The sequence below is a fragment of the Azolla caroliniana genome, unplaced genomic scaffold, assembly GCF_043228905.1.
Source record: "Azolla caroliniana isolate FFs.n. ecotype wild unplaced genomic scaffold, voAzoCaro1.0.p SCAF_1176, whole genome shotgun sequence".
Lineage (NCBI taxonomy): Eukaryota > Viridiplantae > Streptophyta > Polypodiopsida > Salviniales > Salviniaceae > Azolla > Azolla caroliniana.
Window position 1 is genome coordinate 1 of NW_028231611.1, and position 10,466 is coordinate 10,466.

At 37.4% G+C, this 10,466-nt stretch overlaps 1 protein-coding gene across 1 annotated transcript; it reads left to right on the forward strand.

Annotated features, from left to right (window-relative positions):
* Positions 1-482: 482 nt before the first annotated feature.
* Positions 483-9,904, forward strand: LOC147847326 (histone acetyltransferase HAC1-like). Its single transcript, XM_087339315.1, has 15 exons — positions 483-1,156; positions 1,274-1,367; positions 1,446-1,899; positions 2,776-4,472; positions 4,552-4,842; positions 4,944-5,219; positions 5,305-5,430; positions 5,597-5,797; positions 7,210-7,352; positions 7,436-7,748; positions 7,856-7,998; positions 8,217-8,295; positions 8,379-8,762; positions 8,906-9,123; positions 9,489-9,904. Exons 1-15 carry the CDS (start codon positions 1,002-1,004, stop codon positions 9,598-9,600), a joined length of 4,686 nt encoding a protein of 1,561 aa, XP_087195441.1. The 5' UTR covers positions 483-1,001; the 3' UTR covers positions 9,601-9,904.
* Positions 9,905-10,466: the final 562 nt, after the last annotated feature.

Below are 10,466 nucleotides of genomic sequence, written 5' to 3' on the forward strand. Positions count from 1 at the left end.
AAATGCACATATTCTTGTTTAATTGGATTGTGAAAAAGTCATTTCTTCCTTGCGTTGCATCTGGAACAGGCTTTATTCTAGTCGTTTGACCTAGTTTCAAGTCTTGTATATGTCAGCTGAAGCTGTAAGAACTCCCCAGTTCAGACATGGAAATGCCCTGAATAAAGCACAAGTCATTGTTTTTTATGTTTACATCGTATTATTTTATTTTGCAAGTATGTTTGCATTTTAATCAGGTCTAGTTAGCAATCACAATGATTCAGTCTGGCTCAAAATGAAATCGTTTAAAATAAATGAAACTTGAATTAAACCTTGAAACTGTTTAAAATGAAACCATTTAAACTGACCTGTTTAAGAGACTCTCATATCTAAATCATTAACTTTTCAGAAAGTCATTTGCATGAAAATTAAAATTGAAAATCAACTGATTAATTGTAAACCATTAAATGAATACATTTCAAGATGAACCAAATCAAACAGTTAACCGTCATTGCAAAATTAAACCAAATCCTAACTGTCTTCCAAGTTTTGAACCGAAATTAAAGCCATTAACATGTTAAACCACAGTTACTGATTGCTAGATCTAGCTCTACCTGTCTTAATCATGTAAAGTCTATATCATCAATTGGATACAGCACAAGTCATTGTGGGACAATCATTGTTTTTCTGTTCCTATATCATTTCCATCCTTTTCTTAGTAGTAAAATTGCTTCTTATTCAGACCTAGAGCTTGTTTATGGGGCAATCCATGACATTGCTCAGAAGTTACAAATGTCATTCTCGTGACAAACTTTCTCTGATAATCTATACCAGTGAAATTAATGTTTTGTTTATGTTCATGCAACGTTACATCTGACGAATTTTCTTCTGGTCAAGAATCCTCACTCTCCTGTCCATAATGCTATTCTCATTTTGAATAATATGCTAACATTGTGTTTTATAATCTTGGGTAAAAGTGAATCAGTTGTGCCAGAAGTTTCTCAATTAGAAAGAAGCTCAGGATGCAGAATCAGGCTCAGATAGCTGCACAGAATGCTCATGCTACACAACTTTTGATGAATGGGGCAGCTATCTCTCAAAAGGGCATGGCTTCTCGACGGAAATCTTGGCACAGTGATAGTGATTTAAATCTCAGGAGAGAAGTTTTTTCCCACATGTAAGTTTTTCTTTTCTTTTCTTTTCTCAAGTCTCCTTTATCTTGCGTCCATCAGAGCCCTCCTTTTTTTTAGCTGAAGTCTTGTAACATTTTATTTTATTTCACCAATTGCTTTAGTGCAAGGCTCATCCAGAAGCACAATCTAGAAAGTAAATTGCCAGCTTTGGCTCGTGAATTAGAAAGTGCATTATACTCTAGCGCAGACTCAAAGGTATGATTTATGCCATTTGGTAAATGCAACAAAACTTTGACTTGAAGTGTTATTCACATCTGTTCTCATTCTCGACAGGAAGAGTATGGAAATTTAATAACCCTAGAACGCCGAATATGCACTTTAATGCTGCACTGGAGAAATAGACAAAAAGCTGCGCAGTTTGCAGTATTACCAACCTCTCATGTTTCTGAAGTTCCATCTCATTCAGGTGGATACCCAGGTTTCACTTTGCTTCCTGGAAGCAACTTTCAAAGCTCAGGAACAGGAAGGATTCTCTCTAACCATACCGGACCAAGAGTCTTGATGAATTCAGGCAGTGTTTCCACAACTCCTTCAAATGATGTTGGAGGTGTTAGGCAAGTGTCTGGTTTGAGTCACAATGCCCTCACGTCTCCATTAGGGTCAGCTCCTTTACAAGGTTTTAATGTAGCAGATAAAAGTTATCAGGATCAGGTGCGATACTTAATGCGTGGTTCAGGACTTAGTCCAGGAATATCAGGACAATTCCCAGGGTTCAGGTGTGGTGCAGGTGCGTCCATCAGGACAACAAATTCTGTACTTTTTCTCAATTAAGAGGAGTATAAATGTTTGCCAGGTTTATGTTTAAAAAGAATAATTAAATATGTTGTTATATCAATGTAGCCTAAGTGATCTAGGTATCATATTGTCGTCAAAATATAAACTGGCCTTATTTTTATGAAATGTAAGCCTTGGAAGTCCTATAATTGCCTCACACAGTTTTAGGAAATATTGGTCAGTATTGTTGCCACAAACTGCACAAATACATTATATTGAACAAGGTTACTTCCATAAAATAGTGGGGACATGTGAGATTAGACAATTGCAATGTAGGATTCAAAGCTAATACTTGGAAATTCAAAATTTTAGGCAAAATGGTGAGGGGTCAAGGAAAACTTGAAGTTTAGGCCAATTCCAACTCCCGTAAGGCCTGCTCAAGAGTTTGCTGAATTTGAAATAATGACATGTTATTATGGGTTGTTCTCTCCTTTGTTTCACCAAGGCAATTTCTTGCAACTCCCCAACATGCAAAATGTTGCCCACTTTGTGTTAAATCAAGTGGCAAAATCATTTGGACAATACTCAACCAATTAACTTGATTGGATACTTTTACTGACTTTCTGAAACAGCATATATATTATTGTTTCTTTTGTGTGCTATTCTCATCCCTGTAGTACTTATCATGTCTTAATTTTTTTCTGATTTATACAATTGTATATTTAACTTTTTCTCATAAATTTGAATTGGTTTGATCCAAAATCACTTTGCACATGCTAGAGATGATAAATATTTAACCCTAAATTTGCATAGGAACCTTTTGAAACTTGTGCTATTTATTACATTTGAAGCCTGTTTTCTTGCTTTGATATATAAAAATGACGTGTAGGTGTTGCAAGAGATGGCACACATGGATCAAACGCTACAGAATTCAGTTTTGAGAATCCAAACGTGCAAATGGGATTAGCTGCTGGAATCGCCAACCCCAATTCACTGATGCAAACACCAGGGAATTCATTTCCCATGGGGTCTACAGAGATGAACGTGAAGCTTCCACACAGTTATTTCTCTCAACATATGTCAAATATACAAAGGCAGAGTTTCCCTGCTCAAGATATGTCCCATGCTGGTGCTTCTCCAAATAGCCCGACCATTTCTGTAGTTTCTCAGGAGCAACAGCATCCAGGTAGAAGCATTCTGGCTTCATCTGAACAAAGTTCCAAGGAATCTGATCCAAATTTAGTGAATGCAAAATCACAATGTCTTCTTAGAGATCCTCTGGAACAAGATACTATAGTTGATGCATTGCTTATTGATCAACACCAATTACAGATAAACACAGATAAACTCTGCTTGCTACAACACCAACAATTATTTGAGAATCAGGAAAGCTGGGCGGGAAAAGATACTGTTAATCACTCTTTTCCAAAATCCAATCATCAAACAATGCAAAATGGATACCAGCAAATTTCATCACTTGATCAGCAGAGTGAACACACGTGTCAAGCTAACAGCGCTGATACAGGACAGTCAGAAGTAGTGAGTAATGATGACAGCTCGGTTCCAACTCAGGCTAAAGATGTACAAATGCGTTTACATGAAATAAAGAAGCGGCAATGGTTATTAATGCTATTCTGGCATGTCAGTAGATGTAAGAATTCAGGTCAATGCTCTGTAGCACATTGTGCATCTGGTTGTGAGATGATGAGGCATGTTACGACCTGCCAGAGTCATCCTTGCTCAAATCCTAGATGTGCTCTTTCAAGATCTTTGCTTATACACCATAATAAATGTAGGGACTCCAAATGTGTGGTTTGTGGTCCAGTTCGTGTTCGTGTTGCACGGAGTAAAACATATAAGAACCAGGCTAAACAGACTTTAGCTAAAATGGTTCGTGGAGTTGCTTTGAGTGAAGTGGATTCACCCCCAATTAAGCGAGCAAAAATAGAAGTTGTAGCTCTTTGTGAACCTCAGGCTACATCACCACAGCAGGAACTTCAGCTCATAAACAGCTCACAAATGCAAGATAAGCGTACAGGAATAGATGTTGTAGCTCCTTGTGAATTCCAGGCAACATTGCAACAGCAGGAACATAAGATCACAAACACTTCACAAATGCAAGATAAGCAGACAAGATATGAAGCCGTAGCTCCTCATGAACCCCAGGCTACATTGCAACAGCAGGAACTTCAGCTCACAAACAGCCCACAAATGCAAGATCAAGTAATGCATCATGAAACGTTGTCTATGGGTATAAATGGCCCTTCAGAGAAAAATTTAAGAGAGATGAAACACGGTGCTGAATCACCTTTACGAAAAGTTGAGTCTCCTACAGAATCCTCAGTCAGTGCTGGTGTGGGGAGTTTAGTAACAAAAGTAGAGACAGAAAAATTGGGAAACGAGCCATCAGATGTGGAGACTAGGCAAGATGCTGCCGTGAGTCAATCTGTAATAACACCTACCAAAGCCTTATCAGAAATCACAAAATCTGTGAAAAAGAAGATTTCAGGAATCACATATATTGAGAGTTTGACTCCAGAACAAATTAGGCAACATATTGCCAGTCTGAGAAAATGGATTGGGCAGGTATAGTATGAAGTTTAGTTTTGTTATGTTTTCATATTCATCAGCACTCATAACTGAAAGTCTTTCTAATTTTATGTAGAGCAAAGGAAAGGCTGAGAAGAACCAAGCCATGGAACATCAAATGTCTTCTACTGCTTGCTCAGCCTGTGCTGTCGAGCATCTTACATTTGATCCAATTCCTATATTCTGTACGCAATGTGGTTGCCGCATCAAGCGTAATGCGGTTTATTACACTTCTGGGACTGGTGACAATAGTCTAAATTACTGTGGGCCTTGCTATAGTCGATTTGATGTACTTGAAAATGATGGTGTGAAGGTTCAAAAGTCTTCTCTTGAAAAGAAAAAGAATGATGAGCATCGGGCTGAAGGGGTGAGCTAAGTGATGTGTCATTTGTTTGTAAAAGAAGTGGAATAAATTATCCATGATGCCTTATTTTTCCAGCTACATTTAATAACTTTCTCTTATTCCAGTGGGTTGAATGTGATAAGTGCAAGAAATGGCAACACCAAATATGTGTACTCTTCAATGCGCGTACCAACAAAGAAAGGTCTGAGTATATTTGTCCAGAATGCTGTATTGCTGAAATAGAGAGAGGAGAGAGGGTGCCACGACCTGCTAACTCGGTGCTTGGAGCCAAGGATTTGCCTAGAACAATGCTAAGCGATTTTGTTGAAGAGAGACTAGCATGGAAATTGGAACTTGAAAGAGTTGAACGCTCTAAGGCTTCTGGGAAAAGACTGGAGGAGGTAAATGACAGATATGTAAAAGTTAATAATGATGCTTTATGTATTAAAAACGGTTTTCATAAGATATTATCTACTTTCACTGCAGACTCCTACTGCTGATGGTCTGGTTGTCCGTGTTATATCATCTGTAGACAAGAAACTGGAGATCAAGCCCAGATTTTTAGAATTGTTCCAACAAGAATATCCCAAAGAAATGCAATATAAATCCAAGGTTTGTCTCTCTGCATCTATCTGTAGAAACAAGGCTAACCATTTATACGTGTAATTGCATGGCAATTCAGCTTTTAGTACTTGTATTTATGTGAATGAAAAACAAGTTCCATATTGAGAAGGTTTCCTCTATGATCCTGATCCTGATTTTTTCACTTGAATTACAGATGTTGATGCTCTTCCAGAAAATTGAAGGTGTAGAAGTCTGCCTTTTTGGCATGTACGTGCAGGAATTTGGTGCAGATAGTCCTCAGCCTAATCACCGACATGTGTATCTTTCCTATCTGGATTCTGTGAAGTATTTTAGGCCAGATGTGAAAGCAGTCACCGGTGAAGCTCTCCGGACTTACGTGTATCATGAAATTTTGGTAAGTTGCAGTAAAATACTGATTTTTGAGGCATACCTGTGAAACTATGCTTCACTGTTCTTTGGTTTATTGTCATATTCTCTTTCTTTCTATGCTATAAATGTGTGGCCTTATCCTGTAGATGTTCATAGACACCATGCACATTAAGAAGTTTTGGGTGAAGGAGATTCCTTTTTAATCACCTCTTACAAAGAGAACAATTCTTTAGCTATATTTATTTTGGTTTGTTCTCAAAGAGGAGACAATGTTTTAAGATTATGGTTCACTACACGGGTCATTTTGGCCTTTCAAAAGATGTTAATATGTATTTTTTTTCTGTTAAACTTGTGAATATCCTAAGGCTAAGGCTTGGTATGGCTCAATTGCAGCAGTCCACAATGAATCTCACCATGAAGAGACTCAAAGTATGTGTTTAGGTCTTGTGGTTTCCGACATCAGTCCACCCATTTTATACTGTGATTGGCATGTCTCTCGGTACTGTAAATGCAAAAATAAAATGTCTTCTCTGTAGCTTTCAAACTAGGGCATCTAGCAGGATTAACCATAAACTACAACAGTGTAAAGTTGACTAATGCACACACAAGTTTTTCACGATGTATTGGTGGACAAACTTTAACTTCCCCACATGTAATCAAATTCTTTAAACCATTGACATATACATGCTTTCATGGTATTTTGTACATGCCTAATGCACTCACTGCATAAATTGTACTGCATATGTACTATCTTTTATGTGCGTGAGTGCATTAAATATTAACATTAAATGCATTGTAGTTTATTCATACATGTGTAACTGGGCACTGTCGTGGTTCTTATGCTCTGCTTTGAGTTATGTAAATATAATTTCATATACCTTGGGCAGAGTGCACAAAACATAAATAAATGAGGATAGAGCCCAGGCTTTAACAAATGTAGAATGTTCAGGTAGGAGTTGATATAGGGCTTTACAGTTGAATTCTCGTCCTCTCTTTATGTTAGTCTTTGGAAAGGTTCTTGTCAGTGCTGGGCAATTTTGTTGGTATAGACTAGTTCAGCTCTTACAATATCAGCTTTTAGTATGTCTTCCTGATATATTTTTTCTCTGAATGTCATAGAAGTGGTCTTAAGCAGTCTGCATGTTACTATTGGTTTTGACACAATATTTATATTAATTTCTAAAAGTCAGACACATATCAATTTTAGAATTCCTTTAACTCCGTGGCCGTGTTTATATTGAAATGGATGTCCTGTATTTTATACCAAATTAAATTTGATATTTTGTATATTATAAGGAATCATTCTGTGCTAAAGTTGTCAATTTAGAGAATGGATACACCTAAATTTGTCCTTTCTGCCTCTTCCTTTCAAATGTGAATATCCATTGAATTCTCTTGGTGTAAACAAGCATTACACCTGAATTTGAATGATTTTAGATTGCTTATTTGGACTACTGCAAAAAGAGAGGTTTCAGCAGCTGCTATATTTGGGCATGTCCTCCATTAAAAGGGGATGATTATATTCTTTATTGCCATCCTGAGATTCAGAAAACACCAAAGACAGATAAGCTCCGTGAATGGTGAGTTCTCAAACATTGTAACAAACAACTTACAGTTTCTATTAAGTTAATAATTTCTGATTTCATATTTATGGTTGACATAGGTATGTTAATATGATTGCCAAAGCAAAGAAGGAGAATATTGTGACTGGTAGCAAGAATTTATATGATTATTTTTTCACAACAAGTGCAGAGTGTAAAGCTCAAGTAACAGCTACCCGCCTCCCCTACTTCGATGGAGATTATTTACCAGGGGCTGCAGAAGACATTCTTCAGCAGATCCAAGAAGAGGAGGAAGGTCTTCACACACTTAGGAAATGTAAAACAAAGAAGGTTGCTACAAAGAGGACAACCAAGACTTCAGCGCAAGCAGACATTGGAGGCAGCATGTCTAAGGATCTTCAACTAATGCAAAAGGTAAGGAGAAGTGAAAAATGAGACATTATAATTGCAAAATTATGTTTTCTAAAAGGTTTAATGTTTAAGTATGTTTCAACAATATTCTGTTTTCCTACTTACCTCAGCTTGGACAATCAATTTCCGCGATGAAAGAGGATTTTATTATGGTTCATATGCACCATTCTTGTTCACGTTGTCGTAACTTCATTATCTCAGACTACCGGTGGTTCTGCCAACAGTGTGGGGATAACTTTCAGCTCTGCTCTCAGTAAGACATTTGAAACTGCTGCTTCCTTGAATTCCAACTGAAAATATTGGAACTTTGAAGTTACTTAAATCTCTCTAATTGAGTATGAGGCGAGTCATTATTAACTGGATTGACTGTTGCATCCTTGCATTTAAATTACAAATCCTGGTGTTTAAAAACTATCTAGAGGTTTCCAATGTGTGTAGAACTGTTTCATTATTGGGCTTTATTTATGGCAGCTGTTTTGAAGATCATCAAAAGCTTAGTGATGATGAGCGACATCCATTTGGCAAGAAAGAGTGTCATGTATTGATTGCGGTAAGCATGATAAAAACAGAAAATATAAGACTTCCTTGCAGAAGTATTTGAAGATCTGACATTGTGTAATTGTCTTTCCTTAGGAGGAGGTGCAAGGTATCCCTACGGATACAGTAGACAAAGATGAAATTATGGAGAGCGAATTTTTTGACAACCGTCAAGCTTTCCTAAGTTTATGTCAAGGCAATCAGTATCAATATGATACACTCCGCCGAGCAAAACATTCTTCCATGATGATATTGTACCATCTACATAATCCAAGTGCACCTGCTTTTGTGTCGTCCTGTACGATCTGTCACACTGAGTTAGATGCCGGTCAGGGATGGAAATGCAAGACATGCCCGGATTATGATATTTGTACCAATTGCTTTTCAAGTGAAGAGGCTCAAAGGCATCCTCATAAGTTTGTCGCTCGCACAATCACAGCTGATCCGACCACGGAAAACGCGAAACAACGAATGCATCAGGTGTGGGAATGCATATGATGCTAACAGTAACCTATAGTCTTTTGATGCATGCTCTTCATTTGTTTCAAAATTTAATGCTAACACACTTCTTGAGATCCTTCTTTTGTTTGATCTCTCTTTTTGTTTGTTTAATTTTTATGTAGCTACGAATAATGCTGGATGTGCTTGTGCATGCATCCAAGTGTCGTGATGGGGCCTGCCAGTACGAGAAATGCCGAAACATGAAAGACCTGTTTAGACATGGTTTTTCGTGTACGAAAAGAGCCTCTGGTGGTTGCTCTATTTGCAAAAGGATGTGGTTCCTTCTCACAGCTCATGCTCGATCATGCAAAGACACACCATGCAGTGTGCCTCGGTGCACGTAAGTTCCAATTATATATATTTGTATTTTCTGAAGCTTCAAATATGCATGGTTGAGATATTTAATTGAGTAGGAAAACGTACTAAAATTACCCCAAACGTTTTGTATGTTTCTGAGTACCCTTTGGCCTTTAATCCCCTACTGAAAATGGGTATGATGAAATCTTTTCGAGAACCTAGTGATTATATTCTGGTAAATATCTAAACGTTCAGCTGTAATTTTGCTGTTGTCGCCCAAACAACTGTATATATATTATTCTGTTTGCCCAAGTCTAAATTTTTTACTACTAAACATATAATTTTGGTAATTGTCCCCATATGTTAATCCTTTTGCTGAACCTCTCATGTGTATTTTTATTTGTCCAGGGATCTAAGGAAGCATTTACGAAGGGCACAACTACAGCAAGAATCACGTCGCCGAGCTGCAGTCAATGAAATGATAAGGCAACGTGCTGCAGAGGCAGCAAGTGGACAATAATGAATTTGCTGTACAGCTTTTTTTCTTGCATTTCATATAAGAATCATGTGATCCTACTACTCCAAAGGCATTGGGTCCTAGTGTGATAGGATCAACAAGGAAAGTGTACATAATCAAATGAGTGGTTGTATCTCTACATACAAAAAAGGGACTGTAGGGAAGGAAATCTACAGTCTGTAAAATCCTAGTTTTAGTGGTTTCTTCCAAGTCGTTTTATTTATTCACAAGACTACTCCATGTGCCTAAATTCACTGAGAGGCTTTTTGTATATCTGTCAATTCACATCCAATGAATGTTTTTTTTTGATGGAATCTGTCAAAGGACTTTTTTCCAGGTCTCCCTAAATGCATAGCAACGAAGATGCAACACATTGAGTTGGCTATTGGCCTATATTAGTGGTAAACAGAAATTAAGTTTGTAAAGGTGTTGAGTTCGCTATCATCCAAGTATTGCTGGTAAAAATATCTTTCCCTTCTTTTTGTAGGAACACAAACATGATAGTAAGGTATTGAGTCGATGTTTTGTCATTACCCACTAATATAGGCAGTGTGAATTGCGATGTTCTGATTGATAACTTTAATTTTCATCATTGTAGGCTCAACAACCAAGAGGCTCTCACCCTCACCCAGCTTATGTATGTTGTGATTTTTGAAGGTTTCTGAAAGGACATTGAATATATCGTTTCAAAAAGCATGGTTATGCCCACTTGTAAGACTTGAGCCACACGAATGAGTGTATATCATGAATTTTGAAGGTTTTCAAAAGACAATGAAATTGAGAATATAAGCCTCATTGAAAGATGTACATGCTATGAGCTTGTTAAATGTATGCAGGACTCTTTGAAGGAGACTTTAGAAGTTGGTGTA